This window comes from Triticum urartu, chromosome 4A (genome assembly GCF_056163025.1).
Source record: "Triticum urartu cultivar PI428250 chromosome 4A, HENAU_Tu73, whole genome shotgun sequence".
Classification (NCBI taxonomy): Eukaryota; Viridiplantae; Streptophyta; class Magnoliopsida; order Poales; family Poaceae; genus Triticum; species Triticum urartu.
The window spans coordinates 462,396,270-462,418,391 of NC_141876.1; the positions used below are offsets into that span (position 1 = coordinate 462,396,270).

General features: G+C 45.3%; 3 protein-coding genes across 3 annotated transcripts; 1 reads left to right on the forward strand and 2 right to left on the reverse strand.

Annotated features, from left to right (window-relative positions):
• The first annotated feature begins 1,049 nt into the window (after positions 1-1,049).
• On the forward strand, positions 1,050-10,143 carry LOC125527895 (ABC transporter B family member 6). The gene is made up of 11 exons (XM_048692403.2): positions 1,050-1,922; positions 4,071-4,125; positions 4,202-4,377; positions 4,477-4,677; positions 4,888-5,147; positions 5,228-5,538; positions 5,698-5,918; positions 5,997-6,337; positions 6,704-7,491; positions 7,600-7,841; positions 8,528-10,143. The coding sequence occupies exons 1-11, from the start codon at positions 1,518-1,520 to the stop codon at positions 9,755-9,757; spliced, it is 4,230 nt and encodes a 1,409-aa protein (XP_048548360.2). The 5' UTR covers positions 1,050-1,517; the 3' UTR covers positions 9,758-10,143.
• A 96-nt stretch (positions 10,144-10,239) lies between these two features.
• PNSL1 (PsbP-like protein 2) lies at positions 10,240-12,200 on the reverse strand. The gene is made up of 8 exons (XM_048692405.2): positions 11,936-12,200; positions 11,758-11,854; positions 11,582-11,665; positions 11,363-11,436; positions 11,051-11,173; positions 10,893-10,964; positions 10,659-10,755; positions 10,240-10,578 (listed from the first exon to the last, which is right to left on the reverse strand). Exons 1-8 carry the CDS (start codon positions 11,966-11,968, stop codon positions 10,469-10,471), a joined length of 690 nt encoding a protein of 229 aa, XP_048548362.2. The 5' UTR covers positions 11,969-12,200; the 3' UTR covers positions 10,240-10,468.
• Positions 12,201-12,691: 491 nt separating this feature from the next.
• Positions 12,692-14,601, reverse strand: LOC125552113 (phosphoinositide binding protein). The gene is made up of 2 exons (XM_048715592.2): positions 14,184-14,601; positions 12,692-13,509 (listed from the first exon to the last, which is right to left on the reverse strand). The coding sequence occupies exons 1-2, from the start codon at positions 14,420-14,422 to the stop codon at positions 12,834-12,836; spliced, it is 915 nt and encodes a 304-aa protein (XP_048571549.1). The 5' UTR covers positions 14,423-14,601; the 3' UTR covers positions 12,692-12,833.
• Between the last annotated feature and the right edge of the window lie 7,521 nt (positions 14,602-22,122).

Here is a 22,122-nt window from a genome sequence, read left to right on the forward strand (position 1 = left end):
TGAAAAATGCCAATGATAATAATGGAGTGTATAAACGATCACTTCTCTTGAAGTAACTAGAAAAGCACTTACTCTCTCCGTTTTTCATGGTACGCGCATAACTTTTGCTCCTTTTCCCATGTTAGCCAGTGCACTAGCATTTCCCCTCCCCAAACCATCCGATTTATGCTCATGATTATCAGATTATAGTGCAATGATGAATTAACAACTCCATCTATCATGTGTGCATGTACCTCTCTTTTCAACTTGCCTTCTTGGTATCTTCTCGACCCGCTCGTCCCCAAATCGACCCCCCCCCCCCCCCCCCCCCCCCGCCTCCCCCCAATCCCCCGCTTGTCCCCATGGAAGATGACGACCACATGTGCTTGCGAGAAAGAACTAGTCAATTGAAGAAGATGAAGTAAGCTAAGAAGACGAAACCCAAAGTGCAGGCAGAGATGACCACGGCGGCAACCATGGCCAAGAGCTCGGGGTCGACATCGTCGGTCACACACGGAGGAAGGGGACGGCTCCGTACGGACCCTTGTGGTGGACATCTGCCGGGGGGGGGGGGGGTACTATTTGGTGCACATACAAGAGCATTCATGGGAATATTGTCCCATACCAACACATCTCACACGCGGGTACAAGACATTTACTAGGAAAAGGGACGTGAAGCAATTCCATGAGCAACAAGCCAGTCCGTAGCGGCGCATGAAGCAGCCACGGCGCGTCCAGCTCCGCACTGGCGTGCGTGCCCCTAGCAAAGCCAAGGGAAAGCCGAGGCCGAAACAGCACAGCTCATTCCGCCGGTCCCACGGGCCCCGCCAGCTTCGATGCCCACGAGACCTTTCCGCACCAATCCCCGCCCGCCTAGTTTTAACACCCCCGAGAAATTCCAGCCACCTCCACCGCTGTCGCTGCAGCGCGTCCCCCACACCCCGCCGTACGCGCGAGACCCGGGGGCCCGGCCCGGCTCCCCACGCCGCCATCTGGGCCCGGCGGTCCTCGCCGCCAGCTTGCTTTGCACCTACCCCTCCGGCGCAAAGGCCACCGACACGTGGGCCCCCGCCCATCACACCGCAATCAGTCAAGCGCACACGCCTCCCTCCCTCCCTCCTTCCGCTCCCCTGCCCGCACTGACTCCGCGCACCAGAATAATCCCACCACACGACCGCGACCGCGACCGCCTCCTCGCCGGCGACGGGCAGCCGCTGGCCGGAGTCGGAGGGTTTTGCTCGTTGCGTGGGAGGCGCGGCCGAATTCCTCTGACCGGGTCTCCTCGACGCCTTCTCTCGCGTTGCCGTGTGCCACCGAGTAGATTTTAAAAGGGAAGGCCCCTTTCTTTTCTTGTGCGGTAGTATCGGTCTCTGGGAGGTTAATCTAATCGGAGGCGGCTGCTTCGGGAGGAGACCTTGTCGCCGCCGCCGCCGACGCTCGCCGTTCCCCCTCGCCGAGCTAAGCTGCTGTTATGAGCTCACCCCAATCCTAGGGCTCTGCACGGCGTCGTCGGCTTCTCTAGCGGTTCCGCGGAGGAGATGGTGCCCAGCGGGCTCTTCGGCTGGGCTTCGCCGCACGTGCAGCCGCTCACGCCGGTGTCCGAGGTCTCGGAGCCGCCGGAGTCCCCGTCGCCGTACGGGGACGGGCCGTCGGGGGATGCTGGCGTCGGGGTCAGGGAGGGGGAAGGCGCCGACGACGAGGATGTGGAGGAGGACGAGGTCGAGCCCCCTCCCGCCGCGGTCTCCTTCTGGAGGCTGTTCGAGTTCGCCGACGGCCTCGACTGGGCGCTCATGGCCGCTGGCGCGCTCGCTGCCGCCGCCCACGGCGCCGCACTCGTCGTCTACCTGCACTACTTTGGGAGGTCCTTGAATTTGCTCGACTCTGAACGGATTCAGTCTGCTCTCCACGGCCGTAGCGACGAGCTGCTCAACCAATTCAAGCAGGTAAGCTGATGCTTCGTGTGCTCGTCTCTTAATTGCACGCATGACAGGATCTGCTACCTGATATTTATTGCCGGAGCCAAATTTGTTATTCTTTAATTTTGCTATTATTGGGGCTGGGAAGTTTTTTTTGTACTTTTTGCGCTTGCTATACTTATGGGGGCTGGTATACTCTACATTTCTTACTTATTTGTGTGCTATTCTCAGTACATGTAAACCCTAAACCAGCTCATACTTAATTTTGCCGTGTGCTGTTAGGTCACTTACACAATATTGATAACCAGCTCTTGGAAGATTTACCAGCTGAAAATTGTTCGTCACACTGCAAAATTTTGTGCGTAGCAGTTATATTTATGACTCAGGTTACATATCATCTAGAATCAGTGCATTTGGAACTTTTGGATGCAAATTTTGCCATGAAATTATGCATATTCTAAGTCGGCGGTTTGCTTGATGATGTGATATGTCTCCTTGGCTTTTAGTTGTGGCCTTGTGGGTGATTGGCTGATTGCGTCTGGAGGGCAGGTTCGGGTTTTGTGCACTTATGCGCTTTTCTGACCAAAGCGCACATTAAGCGCTAGGCGTTTTGCGATTGCCCAGCGCCCAGCGCCTAGCGCCTGGCTTTTTTTTTGGTCATGCAGGTATGTGTTGCGGTGTATTCTGGAATTTGGGTGTTGCAATATCTTAGGCAGGGTTGATTTATTGTGCTGTTTGTCTAGCAGACTTAGAGGATTGCAGCATGGCAGGGCCTGAGGTTGCCTATTGGATTGAGTTGTACTCCCTCCGTTCCAAATTACTCGTCGGAGAAATGGATGTATCTAGAACTAAAATACATCTAGATACATCCATACCTGCGACAAGTAATTCGGAACGGAGGGAGTATTGTTTTAGCTTTGCTGACAAGCTCGGGATATACAAAACTGAACACATTGTGGCTGGTCCTGTTAGGTCTCATATTGGTGAATTGGTGCTTGTACATAGTGCAAATGGAATGCCATTAGTTTAGTTCTGTATACTTCAAGTTGTGCGTATGGTGAAGATTTATCACATTTGTACCAAATTTGTCTTTCCTTGATCGGGCAGGATGCCCACAAAAAGCGGCTTTTTTTGCTCTTTTAATTGGTGACTGATGAAAATAGTGGGAGCATGTGAAGAAGTGTTGATCATAACCATAGAAGAAGATGACATGAAGTTTCTTCCTGCTGGCCACTGGGGATCCCTATGTGAGAAGCAAGTGAGCAGGGTGAGGTGGTAGCTTGTAGTCTCACCTCAATATCTGTATTGGAGTCAGTTTTGTTGAGTTTCACTGTTGGCCTATGCCCTTTTAGCTAGTTCAACGTGTTTTCATTAGTCCTTTAAACAAGTGAGCCAGTCGTGGTGGGTCTTGTTAGGCTTTAAGCAGTAGTCCTGTTTGAAAGATTAAGCAGTGGTCCTGTTTGAAAGATAGTTATCATTGTGAAATAAGTTTTTCCAGTGAGTCTAGTTTCTTGAAGTCCAGGCAGTCAACCGAGAAAGGAGGTTATGATGAGGAAGTCTTCTTGTCTGTGTTCCCCTTCAAGGTCTCGGCTACACTAGAGGAGAGGTGCCGAAAGTAAAAGTTTGAAAAAGACGACTAAACTAGTTTGCTTAAGATTTATTCATTATTAAATTTCCAACCTCAGCGAATGGCTCGAGTTGAGAAGAGAAGGATCGATTCTTTTCCAATAAATGAACTCAATTTCCAAAATTCAATTAATTAATTACTCCCTCCGTCCTGAATTACTTGTTGCAGAAATGGATAAAAATGGATGTATCTAGAACTAATATATGTCTAGATACATCCATTTCTGCGACAAGTAATTCCGGACGGAGGGAGTACTATACTAGATTAGCAATATATTCTTTCTGTACCTAAAACAATCAACTAGTCCCTCCGTTCGGAATTACTTGTCTCGGAAATGGATGTATCTAGAACTAAAATACATCTAGATACATCCATTTTTGCGACAAGTAATTCCGAACGGAGGGAGTATTAACTAAATAATCTATTTTAATCTAAAGGAGTGCAAGTATATGCACATGTTTTAGCACTTCTATTCAATGCATTCTACTGCCCAATCCATATACCTTTTTTTCTTACAATCTTCACATCTTATGCTGTTTCATTTGCAGCATGCTCTGTATATCATCTACATAGCTGCTGGTGTTTTTGTTGCAGGATGGATAGGTAAGTTAAGAGCCTTCGTTTAAATATTTTCTCGCTCAGCATGTGTATGTACCTAATGTAATTTTTGATTCTCCAGAGGTATCATGCTGGATTCTCACTGGGGAACGGCAAACTGCTGTCATCAGATCAAAATATGTCCAGGTCTTGCTAAATCAAGACATGAGCTTCTTTGATACATATGGAAACAATGGTGATATAGTTAGTCAAGTTCTGAGTGACGTATTGCTGATTCAGTCCGCAATTAGTGAGAAAGTAAGTTCAGAGTGAATATGCTTTGACTGCTGTATGAGTATGTTTGCAGCATGAACTTTGATCGTTTTGGTCTGTTCTAACAACTCAGTGCTTTTGTAGGTAGGCAACTACATACACAATATGGCCACATTCGTCGGCGGTCTCATTGTTGGCCTGCTCAATTGTTGGCAAATAGCACTCCTAACTCTTGCCACTGGACCCTTGATTGTAGCTGCAGGCGGAATATCTAACATATTTCTCCATAGACTGGCTGAAAACATTCAAGATGCATATGCCGAAGCGGCTAGTATTGCTGAACAGGTTTCACCCTGTGAACTTCGCCATGCTGTCCATTTCTTGCGCATTTGTTTACAAATATCCACCTTTTAACATTGAGAACACTATTTCCCAGATCAGATATTTCTCCACTCTTTGTATTGTGCATCGCACTGTATTCTTGTAGCATGTACAAATAATATGCCAAATATAACCGGTTCCGATTTTACTTGACAAAAACATGTGGATGTGCAGGCCACCTCATACATCAGGACGCTATATGCTTTTACCAATGAAACTCTTGCAAAGTACTCCTATGCTACCTCACTTCAAGCAACTCTAAGATATGGAATTTTGATAAGTCTTGTCCAAGGAATTGGCCTTGGATTTACCTATGGACTGGCCATCTGTTCCTGTGCTTTGCAACTCTGGGTTGGAAGACACCTAATTTCTCGTGGGAAAGCTGATGGTGGTCAAGTTGTGGTAGCTTTATTTGCAGTAATTTTGAGTGGCCTGTAAGCAACATAATCCTATACATTCCCCTGTTTCCCTCCATCAAGAGTGTCTTTACCTAATATATTTTCCTGTTTTTTAGTGGTCTGAACCAAGCAGCTACAAACTTCTATTCATTTGAGCAAGGGCGAATTGCTGCTTATAGACTATATGAGATGATAAGTCGTTCAACTTCAAGCACCAATCTGGAAGGGACCACTATACCCCAAGTGCAGGGGAACATCGAATTCAGAAACGTGTATTTCAGTTATCTCTCACGTCCTGAAATTCCAATTTTAAGTGGTTTCTTTCTCAGTGTACCAGCCAGAAAAACTGTTGCACTTGTTGGTAGAAATGGCTCAGGGAAAAGCAGCATAATTCCTCTAATGGAGAGGTTCTACGATCCAACGTTAGGTAACATCATTGAGAAGCATCTGATTTTCATCTCCAAGTTTCTCACCTCCTAGGAGGCTTGTTCTCTCTTTCTTTTCAATGAAATCACGAAGGTCCTTAGCGTTTTCTTGAAAAAAAAAGTTTCCCCATTTGCTAAGACAGCTCTTTTTACGTTTTCAGGGGAAGTCCTGCTGGATGGGGAAAATATCAAGAATTTGAAAGTAGAATGGTTAAGAAGCCAAATTGGTCTGGTTACACAAGAACCTGCACTGCTGAGTTTGAGCATCCGCGAAAACATTGCTTATGGAAGATTTGCTACCTTTGATCAGATAGAAGAAGCAGCCAAGACAGCACATGCTCATGGGTTCATCAGTTCACTCGAAAAGGGATATGAAACACAGGTAATGGTAGTGCCAAATAATTAGGCATGGATGCTCCAGTCCATTTTGTTATCATTCTGATTTTATTTACCTCCCTAGGTTGGTCGAGCTGGTTTGGCGTTGACTGATGAACAGAAGATCAAAATTTCTATCGCTCGTGCTGTGCTTTCGAGTCCATCAATTCTCTTACTTGACGAAGTCACGGGAGGACTTGATTTTGAAGCTGAAAAGGCTGTGCAAGGAGCATTAGATGTTCTCATGCTGGGAAGGTCGACCATTATAATAGCTAGGCGCCTTAGCCTCATTAAACATGCTGATTACATAGCTGTAATGGAGGAGGGACATCTTGTTGAAATGGGGACACATGATGAATTGCTAAACTTGGATGGCCTTTATGCTGAGCTTTTGAGATGTGAGGAAGCAACAAAACTTCCTAAGAGGTAAGCTGTTTTTTCTGGACAATTCCTGGTAAGACTGAGTTTGCATTAGTTTAGATTTAGTATCACATTGTTTTTCAGTCTAGACTAACCAAGGGTTCTGTGTCTGGGACCTAGCTGGCACAATTATAAGAAATAAAACTCTGTCCAGTCCTGGATAATTTGATACTAAACGCTCTTATATTTCTTTACAGAGGGAGTACTTGTTTATTTGCTAATTTCCAAAATATGCCTTAATGCTGTGAGCATCCAGCTACTGTGCTGAAGAAATAGCGATTAACCTGGTTGTTCTTACGTTGTTCCAGCTGTGCTAGATTTGCACTATTATTTTACCAGAGCTACTCTATTTACTCTGTCAATCTTTCTCAGGATGCCAACCAAGAATAGTAGGGAGCGCAAGTCACTCCAATTTGAGGATCCACCGATCAGCCAAAATTTTCAAGAATCATCCTCTCCTAAGATGGCAAAATCACCTTCTCTTCAAAGAACACATGGCATGCTTCAGTTTTGGCGATCAGACACCACCAGAAATTCCCATGATTCACCAAAGGATCGAAGTCCACCTCCAGAACAAACTACAGATAATGGAATACCTTTAGTTGCAACTGAAAGAGCACCGTCCATCAAGAGACATGACAGTTTTGAAATGGAATTGCCCAACCTTCCGAAGGTTGACATCCATCCCATACAACGGCAATCTTCAAAGAATGCAGGACCTGACTCGCCTATATCTCCTCTTTTGACTTCTGATCCAAAAAATGAGCGTTCACATTCACAAACTTTTAGTAGACCACAGAGTGAACGTGATGATACAAGTTCTGAACAGAGTGAACCTGATGAATTGCAACATCACAAGCCACCATCATTTTGGAGACTGGCAGCACTTAGCATTGCTGAATGGCCTTATGCTCTCTTAGGCACAATTGGTGCTGCTATATTTGGCTCATTTAATCCACTGCTTGCTTACACAATAGCACTTACAGTGTCGGCATATTATCAAATAGAAGTTAGTGACATGCACCATGAAGTGAACAGGTGGTGTTTATTCATAGTAGGAATGGGTGTTATTACAGTGCTGGTCAACTGGTTGCAACATTTCTATTTTGGAATTATGGGGGAGAAGATGACTGAACGTATAAGAAGAATGATGTTCTCCGGTATGCTATCTGTGCCTTTATACATATGAGCTGTTTTTTTTAGTCTGCTGCAATCGTGAAGTTAGATTTGATCTTCTAGAATTCCACACTAATTTAGTTCTTTCACAGCAATGCTGCGCAATGAGGCTGGATGGTTTGACAAAGAGGAGAATAGTGCTGATACACTATCCATGCGCCTGGCAAACGATGCTACATTTGTCCGTGCTGCATTCAGTAACCGTCTTTCCATATTCATACAAGACACTGCTGCGGTTTCTGTAGCTCTTCTCATTGGAATGTTGTTGGGATGGCGTGTGGCGCTTGTTGCACTTGCAACTTTACCTGTTCTTGTTATCTCTGCCATTGCACAGGTAATACAGCCTGAAGGTTTTTTGGTCTGTTATATTATCACCTCAAAAGTCTGAAACGGAGTAGCATATTTTGGCATGTTAACAGAAGTTGTGGTGTCTGTTGGTGAGACCATTGAGCATTTTTGTGTATACCGAGAGTTCGGACCGAAAACCCTTAAATATATCACACAGGGCCTTTTCGGAAACAAAATACTGGGGTTGATTCAAGTGTTGCCTAGGTTATTTTTATATTACCTTGTGGATGTTAAAACATAAAAAGGGACCCATACAAGTCAAGTCTAAGAAAGCAAACTCACTGGGCCCTGGATGGTTTGGAAATTGTCACTTGAACATGTGGCTCTAGTATATACCACCTTGCAAATATGATCTTTATTATCTGTTAAGGGTCAGTGACATTTCAAACTTCAGAAATATTTTTGATCGTGTTACAAATGGCCTCTCCTGTCAATAATCAACACGATCTGCACTCTCTTTCTATAGCCACATATTTGGTATTCCCTAATAATACAGTGTCCGTATAATTATTTAATTGCCTGATCTGTTAAACACTGAAATTTGCAACACTAATCTTGAACTGCATGCATATCTTTCACAATTTGGCATTCAGTAACTTGATACTGTGTATTTTATGTTAGAACTGGTGCAAATAGGCATGTTCTAAATTGATATGATAAACCATTTTACAGAAATTATGGCTTGCTGGCTTCTCAAAAGGAATCCAGGAGATGCATAGAAAGGCTTCATTAGTACTTGAGGATGCAGTCCGTAACATTTACACCGTTGTTGCTTTTTGTGCTGGAGACAAGATAATGGAACTCTACAAATTACACCTTGGTAAGATACTGAAGCAAAGTCTTGTGCATGGGTTGGCTATAGGCTTCGGTTTTGGTTTCTCGCAGTTTCTTCTTTTTGCCTGCAACGCCCTCCTTCTGTGGTACATTGCCACCTCAGTGGACAAGCAGCGCCTGACAATAGCCACGGGGCTAAAACAGTACATTCTATTCTCGTTTGCATCATTTGCATTGGTGGAGCCCTTTGGACTTGCCCCATACATACTTAAGCGGCGGAAGTCTCTCACTTCAGTGTTTGAAATTATTGACCGAGAGCCAAAGATTGATCCTGATGACAACACTGGCCTGAAACCACCCAATGTCTATGGGAGCATTGAATTCAAGAATGTTGATTTCTCCTATCCAGTTCGTCCAGAAATCTTTGTGCTGAGCAATTTCAATCTTAAGGTGAGCGGTGGGCAAACAGTTGCAGTGGTAGGTGTTTCAGGATCCGGGAAGAGCACTATCATTTCGTTAATTGAGAGATTTTATGACCCAATGTCTGGCCAAGTTCTGCTGGATGGCCGAGATCTGAAATCGTTCAACCTGAGATGGTTACGAAGCCACATGGGCCTAATTCAACAAGAACCCGTCATTTTCTCGACAACAATAAGGGAGAACATTATCTATGCAAGGCACAACGCAACGGAGGCTGAGATGAAGGAAGCTGCAAGGATAGCGAATGCTCATCATTTCATTAGTAGCTTGCCACATGGCTATGACACTCATGTGGGAATGCGAGGGGTTGATCTGACACCTGGGCAGAAGCAACGTATTGCCATTGCTAGAGTGGTTTTGAAGAATGCGCCGATATTGTTGTTGGACGAGGCCAGCTCTGCGATCGAGTCTGAATCAAGTAGAGTGGTACAGGAAGCTCTTGACACATTGGTCATGGGGAACAAGACAACGGTCCTGATAGCGCACAGGGCAGCGATGATGAAGCATGTGGATAACATTGTTGTCCTAAATGGTGGTAGGATAGTTGAGCAGGGCACACATGACTCTCTGATGGACCTGAACGGTCTCTATGTTAGATTGATGCAGCCCCATTTTGGCAAGGGCCTTCGCCAGCATCGGCTAGGCTAATGTAATTAATGTTGGGTTTGTTAGGTGTAAATTATGTTAGGGCATGACCAAGTTCCCCTGTCGCTCTCTGTCCAGACGCGTAGCTCCACGGTTGGGGCTGCTGGCGATGTTCCGAATGCGCAGAAGGGTGGCCTGGTCTTGACAAAATTTTCGACTGGAGATTGAGATGACTAGTTGTGTTGAATCTGTAGGGAGCTTTTATCCTGGAAATAGGTAGCAAGTTTGGTGGGAGGGCATTGTAATTGTTTGTAATATATGAGTTGCAAACATTCTTTGGGAGGCTCTGCGCACTCGATTCATTTCGCCTTGTAATGCGCCGATTTGATGATTCAGGTGTGTGTAAAGAAAAGTCTTCTTAATAGGTTGAATTCCTGGTGATTTGATTACGCCTGTTTAGCGATGATCGTGTGGATTGTCGTTTGTTCATTCAACAGTCTGTGTGTCGATTACCCCCTGTGGAAACCAGGGCAGTCCTGACGAACTGTGCTAGGAATCATACTCCCTCTGGTTCCTCAATATGGTTTTAAAGAAGTACATTTTGACCACTAATTCATGTATACTGGTTCCACTAGATTCGTACAAGCATGAGTAGCGCGATGTCTGAGCAATGCAGATTCGTTGGGTTGGGTTCCTCTCGGCCTCAGGCGACACCAGGTTTCGCCCGCGTTGCAACGGTCGGATGGTGCCGACGGACATCAAGAACTTGCGCAATCAGGCGTTCAAGTCGTAGATCTTGAAGGAGTCGGCGACGACTTTGAGCCTGTTGCGCAGCCTGCTCCACCGGCGCTCGTTAGCCGTCACGATCAGCGTGTAGTACCTCCCTGCCAAAAACCAACACCAACTCAGCTTCGTGTCCACAGGAGGGGGAAACACATGACCAGAATCCCCATGAAACGTGTACCGTTCCCGATGGCGACCGTCGCAAACGCCGACACGCCGTAGCCCGGCGCCTCCAGATCGTACTCAAACGTCCAGTAGTTCCTGCCATCTACCGTACGCTGCCAATTTACAGCACAACAAAGTAACGGCTCATCTTTCCGATCTTTGCAGCGTAGCAGATCGGGAATTCTATGGCTGGTCGATGAGATTCGACAACTTAAAAATTGCAACGCAAGCAGTGGATGAAACGGCAAACCTCTTGCATTTCATAGATCGTTGGTATCTGGTTCGGAGCAGCGTACACTTCGGTTACCAAATTGAAGATCGCCTGAGGGAAGATGAAGCAGTGGTCAGAAGAAAGGGAAGACGAGATCTGGTCCAAAGTCCAGAAAATCCAGGCGGAAGGCTACCTACCTCATCCATTGGGCCTAGGTCACGAATGTCTGTTTTCTGAGTAGGAATGAAGGCCACACGGACAGACTGCAGCTGCACATTACGGTCCTTGAACGCTGAATCATGGCCCAAGAAGTCGAAATCCTGACATGAAGCACGCGGGGAAACAAAAGCGTTATGTGAATGAAATCCACAAGAGCCAATGACTCGAGAAAAAATAATTATTTGGCATCTGAATTGTCCTTCTTGCACACTAATTTACTACTCACATATTGGATGTAATAAGATCTTATATATGAGACGGAGGGAGTACTAGTAAACATGACAAATTACCCTCCAATCAGCTGGGTAGAGGTACGAATATCCGTCGTTTGCATCGATGTAAGAGCGGTAATTCTTTGGTACTTCTGAAATCTAGGAACAACTCCAGTTAGCATTAGCTCACACAATCCTACTGTACATGGGGATGCTAATATTTAACAAGCTGATAACTTGCATAGTTGCATATCGCCTGCCATGGAGGTGAAACTGAACAATTAACAATGGGCATACCTTCAGCATCTGCAGAGCTGCTGTTTAACAGGACAGTGGATAATGCCCCAGCACCAAGCAGTGCCAATCTCCTTTTTGTGACCTCTATAGTAAGGTCAGGAAGGGAGATTCTATCAACAATTTTTCCTGTGCCAACCTTTAAAAACACATAGAGATGAACAGCACACGAGAATTACTCTTCTCATCCGAGGATGCTTCGCTCGAGCTCGCGTTCACCACCGAAGGGGGAGCCCCGTTCAGCCTGGCAGTGGCCGTGCAGTTCGGCGCAATCAACTGAAGACAACACCGGGTTCTGAGTCCAGGAACGAAATCAAGAGAAGGATGATAACAGGGTTCATTAAAGCACATACTTACCTGTTTGGATATCAAGCTCTGCAGGCTTGCCATTTCACCTTGAGTGGAGCTCTGATCCTAGCCTGCCCCAGGTTGGTTGGCTATCTGTTGCCGCTGGAGCTGGACTGTGGTCCGTAAGCTTCTCCATGTGTTGCGTGCGTGGGTGGAAGCCAAGGCTGCCAGGTCAGCGTTTCCATTATCCTTTTCAAAACCTTTTGTTTCTTTGTTTTGTGCTGGCCATCGGCTCACAAAAGGGGACCATTCATTCCCTTCTGATGGATAGTACTAGAAAAACAGCAAAATCGTCTTATATTTTGGGACGGAGGTTGTAGTTCATAACTTGGTCGGTTTTGGTTTGTTTCCTGTGGTGATTTTGTCGAGATATGTCTGACCTAACGCATTCTCCATTTCCTGTGGTTTAACTACATAGATGGAGACATAATCTGTAGAGATGCAAAAGTCATCTCACCACAGAATTTGCAGAAATGGAAAAGCCATCTCACTGCAAAGGGATATGCTACAGACTTATAGTACTGCTTACCACTAGGGACTCTTTGGATTGCAGATTTTTTTTATCCTTCCAGAAGTTCCAAAGAGGCCCTAAGTTCTGAATGTGGACAAAGCATGATGGTACAAGGAAAACGAATATCTGCTCTTACAGCAAGGTTTGCTCATGCAGAATCTCCAGTGTGACAACATATAAAACTAGTAAGACAGTCAAGCGCCAAAGAAATCCTTAGATACTGCATCAGAGCAAAACCACAAGCACGATATCACTTGGATGAAAAACCTGAGTATCGTTTGTTCCAGATCATACTTATCAAAAAGATATCAAAACATTTAAAAATTCCAGGTTACATATATTCGTGCCACAACGATAACTGACAGCATTATACAACAACAGTTACATAATTGAAGGCTATGCCTTAGGAGCAGGCTTCACCAATCCTAGCCCAGAACCACTCCCTAAATGCTTGAAGTTCTTTGCCTCTAGGTGGTCATCGTGTGCGGCGAAACCCGTTCCTCCTTTTTCTAAATTAATCAAATTCCTCTCTTTGCACGGTTTGCTGCACATTAAGCAGACCTTATCTGTTGCTATGAACTTGTCCGAGCACTTCTTGCAGAAGACATGGCCACAGGTGCTGATCGCCACCAGGGACATTGTGTTTGTGAGATTGGACTTGCAGCTGGGGCAGATGTAGCTTTTCTCCACTGACTTACTGCTCTTCTGACGAGCGTTCTCCTCGGTGAAAGAAATAGGGAAGAGTGATTTCAGCTTGAGCTTCTCCTGCCCCTCGGGACAGATTGTGTCAGTAGAAGGAGCATCTACCTTGACAGTGGCTTCGGGTGTAGCTGACGGAAGCCAGAACGCCTTCATGGTGCGTAGGGCTTCCTCTTCAAAGGAGGTAGTCTTCACACTGTTGGCTCCATGAAAACCATTCTTGTCTTGGGAACCGCTGCGATCATAGTACTGGGGGACTGCTCCATGATTCTGCTGATCAAAAGCATCCAACTCCTTGGATTTTTGCAGCACCAGCTTCTCCTCCTCCTCTTCCTTCTCTTGCTTTTTCTGGGAATCATGAGCTATAAGCTTGCTGGAAGAAGGAAAAACACTCAGAAATCCATACCTTTTATTTGGTTGAACAAGCAAGCAGATAACTTAAGGGCAAGTATAGCAATTTCGAATGTCCACTAAGAACAGGAATATAGATTCAAACTACTTCAGTGATCAATTGCTGAAATGTTGATGACAAATGGCATGGGGAAGTATCATAGTCTTATGGACACCGAAACTGTACTAATTTACTATATACTAGTAGAAATTCAATGATGAAGCAAGATCATTTTCTCTTGAAATTCAGGGATAACTACTATACTGTAGCTAGTACTAGCAACATAACACCACCGATCCAAACACTTCACCATGACAAATGCCCATCCCAGGATCGAATTTCAATTGCCGCCCCAAATTCTCATACATGGCGCGACCTCCAGTGCCACAAAACTAAAACACCGTGCTAAAAGAGTTCTCATAGTACCAAGGAAAATGGCAAGCTACGATAAGTCCAACAAGCCCTATCCATGAGGAACCCTACAATCCTAGGAGCAGGAATGCACATTTAAGCCCGCACCGCATCTGAGCACAATCATACCAATTCCACAATCCTCGCTAACAAATTGCAAATTCCCTGGAATTAACCAGTCCTTGGATGACCAAGCAAAGAAGGAATCAGGACCCAATAAAAAAAAAGGAACAACGAGCTGGTACCGCTTGATGTCCTTCTTCTGCGCGAGGAGGCACTCGAGGATGCACTCCTTGCAGAAGGTGTGGCCCTTGGGGCAGGCGAGCGGGTCGATGAGCGGCTTGAGGCAGAGGCAGCAGGCGTCGAAGGGCTTGATGGAGTCCTTGCCGAGCCGCTCCCGCTGGGTGCCGTACCCGAGCTTCCGCTTCTCCTCGTAGGTGAAGAAGGCGAGGTCGTTGTTGTTCTTCGAGTGCCGCTGCGGCATCTTCGCTGCGCTTCACCTTCGTCTGCCCCTTCCGGCCGGCGGGTGGGAGGCGCGGGCACGAGGAGGAAGGCGATGCGGCCCTGCTCTGGGGTGGGTTGCCGAAGTGTTAACCCTAGATTTGACGGGGAGGAGAAGTCGGCGAGGTGATGGTTTGATCGGGTGGAGTGGAGACGAAGGGCGGATCGGGCTGGGACTTGGGTAGTTGGGCTCGGTTCGGTTCCGTGTCTGGATCGGGCTGGGATTTGTGGGAGTCTCTCAGGGTTCTCTGACCGGCCCGTGTCATTTGACTTATGGGCCGGTGCGAGTTTCAGACTTTCCATTGCAAGTTCTTCCCCAAATATAAGGGATACAATCCTCATATATATATATATATATATATATATATATATATATATATATATATGGATACTTTGGTTTTGTTTCCACCAACTTTTGCAATCGACCCTAAAAAAAACTTTTGCAATCAACAACGTGTTTGACCTGGAGTAGTAATTAAGAGGTACCCTGCAAAGTCATTTCAACCTCCTCTTGTAGTGATAAGTACCACAACCACTTGTCGTAACTATTGTGTTTTGATAGGATTTCTTTCAACATGGAGGGGCGATGGGTGGTTTGTTTGTGCATTTTCCATATATTTGATTTTTGATTTATTATCTCTCGAACCATGTGTCAAATCACAAAAAAAAAATCCATGTTGCTTTTCTCATGTCGAGGTCCTTGAAACTAGATCCTATTGATATGTTTTGACAAACTTTTTCTAGTCAAAATTTGTGCTCCGAAACTGTACTAACCCCGACTTCATGACTGTACTAACCTCGTGCTTCGAAATGGTACTAAACCATCCTTCATTAAAAAAAAGACGGTTTGTACTTTCGTGCGAGAAGCATAGTTGTGCTTCATATGGAATCATACCTACGATTCACGCATAAGAGAAGCACGGTTTATGCTTTCACACGAGAAGCATAGCTGTTCTTCGCAAAATCACATCGTGCTTTCACACGAGAAGCATAGTTGTGCCTCCTGCGGAATCATATCTACGATTCATGTGGAAGCACACTTGTCTGTCGCTTTTCGCAGAAGCACGATTGTGTTTTCACGCACACGGAAGCACGCCCGTGCTTCACTTCTAGGGAAGCATAGAAGCACAATTGTGCTTTCACGCAGAAGCACAATTGTGCTTCACATGAAAACACATTTGTGCTTCACTTTTTGAGGAACAACTTCTACACTTTCACGCGGAAGCACAACTGTGCTTCATGCGATAACACACCAATATGGAGAACCACATTTGTGCTTTCACACAAGAAGCACAATTGTGCTTCACATTAAAACACACCTGTGCTTCATGCGTAAGCACTGTGATCCATGCTCATAACAGAAAGAAATCAAAGAAACAAGGAAAACCCCCCAAAAAAAACAAAAATACCCCCCCCCCCCCCGCAACATCTCGATGGGGGAAGCGTCCAGTGTGACACATGGCACGCCGGGACACACCACATGGCGCGTTGGGGTGCTCCTGCACCAGGAAAGGCGCCCCGCGAGGGGGAACCCCTCCAATTAGTTGCTCTGAGTTCTTTTTTTACACTTTAAACCCTCTTTTTATAGATTGGTGATAACAACATTATTGACAAGAAAGGAAATTAAGACCCTATTCAGAATTCCACCGGGTCCGCGAAATCTCAGGAGCTGTGGAGCCAGGAAATAGGTGCTCCACGATTTTCAACTGTAACTCCACCAGCTCTGGGAGTGGAGTTGTGGAGTGGAGGTACTCCGAACAAAGCCTAAACCCCGAGGGGCATCATCTAACCATACACTAGGATTCTCAAATCTAGCAAGATGAGCTAGTTCATGAGCTACGTCATTATCCTCTCTGGGATAGCATTGAAAGATTGATACGTCTCCGTCGTATCTATAAATTTTTTATTGTTTCATGACATTATTCTACAATTTTCATATACTTTTGGCAACATTTTGTATTATTTTTGGGACTAACATATTGATCCAGTGCCCAGTGCCAGTTCCTGTATGTTGCATGTTTTTTGTTTCACGGAATATCCATACCAAACGAAGTCCAAACACGATAAAAATTTACGGAGATTTATTTTGAAATATATGTGATTTATGGGAAAAATAATCAATGTGAGACGATGCCCGAGGGGGCCACTGAAGGAAATATGCCCTAGAGGCAATAATAAAGTTGTTATTTATATTTCCTTATATCATGATAAATGTTTATAATTCATGCTAGAATTGTATTAACTGGAAACTTAATACATGTGTGAATACATAGACAAACTGAATGTCACTAGTATGCCTCTACTTGACTAGCTCGTTAATCAAAGATGGTTAAGTTTCCTAGCCATGGACAAAGAGTTGTCATTTGATTAACGGGATCACATCATTAGAGAATGATGTGATTGAATTGACCCATCTGTTAGCTTAGCACGATGATCGTTTAGTTTGTTGCTATTGCTTTCTTCATAACTTATACATGTTCCTATGATTATGAAATTATGCAACTCCCGAATACCGGAGGAACACTTAGTGTGCTATCAAACGTCACAGCGTAACTGGGTGACTATAAAGATGCTCTACAGGTGTCTTCGATGGTGTTTGTTGAGTTGGCATAGATCGAGATTAGGATTTGTCACTCCATGTATCGGAGAGGTATCTCTGGGCCCTCTCGGTAATGCACATCACTATAAGCCTTGCAAGCAATGTGACTAATGAGTTAGTTACGTGATGTTGCATTACAGAACGAGTAAAGAGACTTGCCGATAACGAGATTGAACTAGGTATTGAGATACCAACGATCGAATCTCAGGCAAGTAACATATCGATGACAAAGGGAACAACGTATATTGTTATGCGGTTTGACCGATAAAGATCTCCGTAGAATATGTAGGAGCCAATATGAGCATCCAGGTTCCGCTATTGGTTATTAACCGGAGACGTGTCTCGGTCATGTCTACATAGTTCTCGAACCCATAGGGTCCGCACGTTTAACGTTCGATGACGATCTGTATTATGAGTTTATGTGTTTTGATGCACCGAAGGTTGTTTGGAGTCCCGGATGAGATCACAGACATGACGAGGAGTCTCGAAATGGTCGAAACATAAAGATTGATATATTGGAAGGTTATATTCGGACACCGGTAAGGTTCAGGGGGTCATCGGATAAATACCAGAGTACCGGGGAGTTACTGGAACCCCCCCGGGGGGGTCAATGGGCCTTCATGGGCCTTAGTGGAAATAGAGTGCAGCAAGGGAGCTGTGGGGCGCGCCCCCTAGGCCCAAACCGAATTGGTTTAGGGCTTGGGGGCCGGCCCCCTCTTTCCTTCTCCCCTCCTCCTCATTCCTTCCCCTCCTAGTTGGACTAGGAAAGGGGAACCTACTCCTAGTACGAGTAGGATTCCCCCTTGGGGCGCACCCTGTCGTGGAAGTGTCACGACAGATGTCCTCGTAGAAGGACTTAGTTGTGGAGCCATTGCGACGAGGTTAGCTTAAAGGGGTTAAAACGGGACAAATGACACAGGGAGTTTATACTGGTTCGGCCCCTTGCGGTGAAGGTAAAGGCCTACTCCAGTTTGAGGTTGTATTGCTAGAGTTTCGATTACCAGGGAGCAAACACGCTTTGTCTGGCTTTTGACTTGTTGTTTCTTGCCCTAAGTCGCCGCTGGGTCGTCCCCTTATATACACGGGTTGACGCCCTGCGGCCTATAGAGTCCTGGCCGGCTCATACAAACGTGTCCGGCTCAGTGACTTATCTTACATGCCTTACAACCCAAGTTTACATATACATGGCGGTTTATACTTACGGGCCTTAAGCCGCCTCCGGATTTGGGCCTTTTAACAAGCCTATCTATGAACCGCCATCTTTAGCATACTCTTGGGCTTCATTTAGATGAACCGCCATAAGGGATGACCCGACCCCTCTTGGGCGGGTCATATCTGATAGTCATATCCCCAACATTAGGCCCCAGGTTGATTTGAACTCGTTCATGTCAATCTTCAACACTTAGAAAAAAAATCCTTCTTCATCTTATTGTGAAACATTGTAACCCGCCATGACGTCATTTCCAGAAATTGCGATAACCCATCGTGACATCACCTGCAATTAATACACGGCCCAAAACTTAATTAAATATTTTTCTTTACCGATCCTCTGAAAATTGAGGCGCCCACGTCGTCACATATCTGTTTTCTTGTCTCCTCGATTCTCGTGCATGCCATTTATCCTTCCGGCCTTATAAATAGAGCCACGAGCTCACTTCTCATTCTCTCCCTTTGCCTTTTCTCCTTCTTCTTCCTCCTCACGACGTCCCAGTGCACCCGAGCTCCGCCGCCGTCAACCTTCATCTCCTTCATCGACTCCGGCCGTTGCATCACCCTGAACGGATCAGAGCACCGCGGCGCCTCTCCGCTGTCTCGTCAGCACCAGTAAGTCTTCCCCTTCCTCGCCATAGATATGTCATTAGGGTTTCAGTGTTCATCGGTGTTCGTCACCGCCCTTCTTTTTTCTTGCTTAGATTCATGGCTTAGATCCGAAAAACCACATAAACCTTACGCGGTAACAGTTTTTAGCACTTATTTTTGATATCGGACCATATCTTTCTTACAATAGATCTCATCTGAACGCCCCTGCTCTTCTGCTGCCGCCACTTTAGGTTTAGATTTTATTCCATTTTTCTGAATAGCCGCAGATCCAATCTTATATCCTTAATCTGTGAAACCTGTTTGTCTCGATACTTAGTAAAATTTTGCTCTTGTCAGATCCTGAAATACCAGTACGTGTCATGGCGGCTTACATGTCCGACTTATAATTACTCACATATCATTAGTCCTCACTTAAGCCGCCATTCTTGATATATATGCTGTAACTGTTCACCTGTGACTTCACCAATCTGATTTGAACCGGCCAAAATTTCCCTTTCTTTAGGTTTTCTCTCTTCATAATGCCGCCAAAGACATTCTATGCATGCAACTAGGTTCCCTCCATTGTCACTGAAGGCACGCTTAAAGACTTTGTCAAAATCGGATATTTGCCAGAAAAGAATGCCATGTACTATCGTGCCCCTGAAGCGGGCGAAGAAAGACCTCAACCGAAGGAGGGCGAAGTCATTGTATTCACTGATCATATGAATCGAGGCTTCTCACCACCCGACTCTAAGTTTTTCCAAGATGTCCTGCACTTCTTCCAGCTCCATCCTCAAGACATTAGTCCCAACTCAGTGTCGAATATCTGCAACTTTCAAGTCTTGTGCGAAGTATACCTTCAAGAGGAGCCCAACGTTGAACTTTTCAGAGAATTATTTTATTCGAACCACCAGAATGAGTTCACGAACGACCCTAGCTTGGAACTTGGCGGAATTTTGATTCAATGCAGAAGAGACGCCATCTTCCCTTATGCATGCCTGCCTAGTCACCCCAAAGATTGGAATCGGACGTGGTTTTACTGCAAGGATACTTTTTCGGCTGACGAGAATCCATTGTCGGGTTATCGCGTTGAACGTCTTGACCCGAAGCATGATCTTCCGGGAAAGCTCTCAACCACCGAACATAGAAAACTTGCGCCTACCATAGCGAAAGTTAAAGCTCTGCCGGAAAACGGATTAACCGGCATTGACTTAGTTCGATGCTGGGTCACCTGGCGGATCATACCTTTGAGCCGTCGACCTAGCTTAATGTGTACATACACATGCGGCATAAAGGATCCATTACGCCACAGCTCTTTGTGTCTGTCTGATGACGCCATTACTGAAATGACAAGAACTCTTTTGAATGAAGATTCCGAGGACTGCAGCAAAGTGGGTCTAAACCCTTTCTGCAAACTTAACCCGCCGCCAGATGTGAGTCTCTAACTTGCTTTGCTTTCAACTCATCATTTGAATATCTTATTAACTTCAACTTTTGTTAACTTTCACAGGCTAAATCAGATTTTTGGAAGGCAAAATATGACCATGAAGCTGCTAAAAAGGCCAGAGCTGCCAAGAAAGCCGCCAAGAAAAATCGCAAGAAAAGCAAGAAGAAGCCAAGTGCTTCCAGTATGTTTGAGCTGGACGACAGCTCTGAGTCGGAGGTAGCCCTTGACTCCCTTGGCTCCTTTTTCAATCATATTATTGACACTGACTATTATCGGGATGATACGGGGGCCAGCCAAGCCTTGGAAGAAGAGGTAATGATTGTTTCCTCCGACTCAGAGCCTTTGCCAAGACAGAAATTTCGACGGGTAATCTGAAAAGTAAGATTTTCACACCCCTTAGCTCATTTGGATCCTCACTTTCTTTTGAAGCAACAACAGCCGGCGCCAGACTCGGAATAGCGGAGGTGAAGAATTGTCCTCCGGCTTACCGAACACTCCCACTCCTCGGAAATGGTGAAACGAGGTTCTTTTTTAACTTGCTCCTTTAACCCGCTGGTGGGTCTTATTGCCTATCACTTAACTCTGTTGAGGACTATTGACCAGGAAATTGCCTGTTCTTCCTCTGGCGACTTATCACAAACTGACTTGCCGGCTTTTAAAACTGCCCCTGGGTAATGGCAATTAATTTTACTCTGTAGCTCTTTACACTCTTACATTTATACCGACCTATCATAACCCATGCAGTGGTCAAGCAAAAGCCTAATAAGAAGGTGAAGGTGACTAAGCCAACTGAGACACCTGAAGTTGCTGAGCCGTTGCAGCAAGTCCCTGTACCTGAAGCTTCTGACAAATGGCCAGAAGAACCTGCTACTGACACACTGCCTGAGATTCCCGACTTCTCCCATGATCATACATATGCCAATCATGTGTTCACTGAATCATCCGATCCACTTAAGCCGCCAGAAGAACATGGTGAAGATGTTATTATCCCTAGCACCAGCTTCAGAGAACCGAGACGTCCAACCGCCTGGCCAAGCACTCCGCTAAAGATGAGTTCACTAAGAGGCGAAATATGAAATTTGACATTGTTGACAACTCTCAACTGACCGTCAATGAAGTATTGTCTGGTTATCTTAACCAAGTTCATTCTAGTCGGGACCTTGAGATTGATATGGTGAAACAGATGCACCAGAAATATGAGGTATGACTTTCGGCTTTTAAATAAGTTATGTACATCCTGCCAGCCCCCAAGTCTACTGGCTATGATAAGATTGAATAGGCTGTAGACTTGAAGAATTCATAAGCTTATGTCATAGACTCCCTCCAAGTCCGGTTTAAAATTAAACTGGATGTTGAAGCAGTTTAATTTTGCATATGTAGTCCCCAAGGGCCGGTTTAATCAGCATGAATAAGCCTGTCCTATTTATCATTGTGTAAGAAAGTAGAGCTTAACTGCATAGCCCCCATGAGTTGGCTGAGACTGTTTACAACATATCCGGCTCATCATTAATAAGTTTCAAGCAATATGCATTAGCCCCCAAGTGCCAAGTAGTGTTGCTTGCAAAGTGCTTGGCACTTTATTCATAAGAGCCGTTTCCTTGAAATATTGCTTTGACAGACATTAGCCCCCAAGTGCCAAGTGTTGTTGCTTGCAAAGGACTTGGGACTTATATTGTTGTAATCCACCATGAATGTATTTGACAAGTTATGCACTTTATGCAGGCTCCTACTACTGAACTGGAATCTCAATTAAATGATGCATAGACCCGGCTGGAGACTCAAGAAACTGAGACTCAAAAAGCTGAGTCAAAGTTCCAGTTTAGCGTGGCTGAGTCGG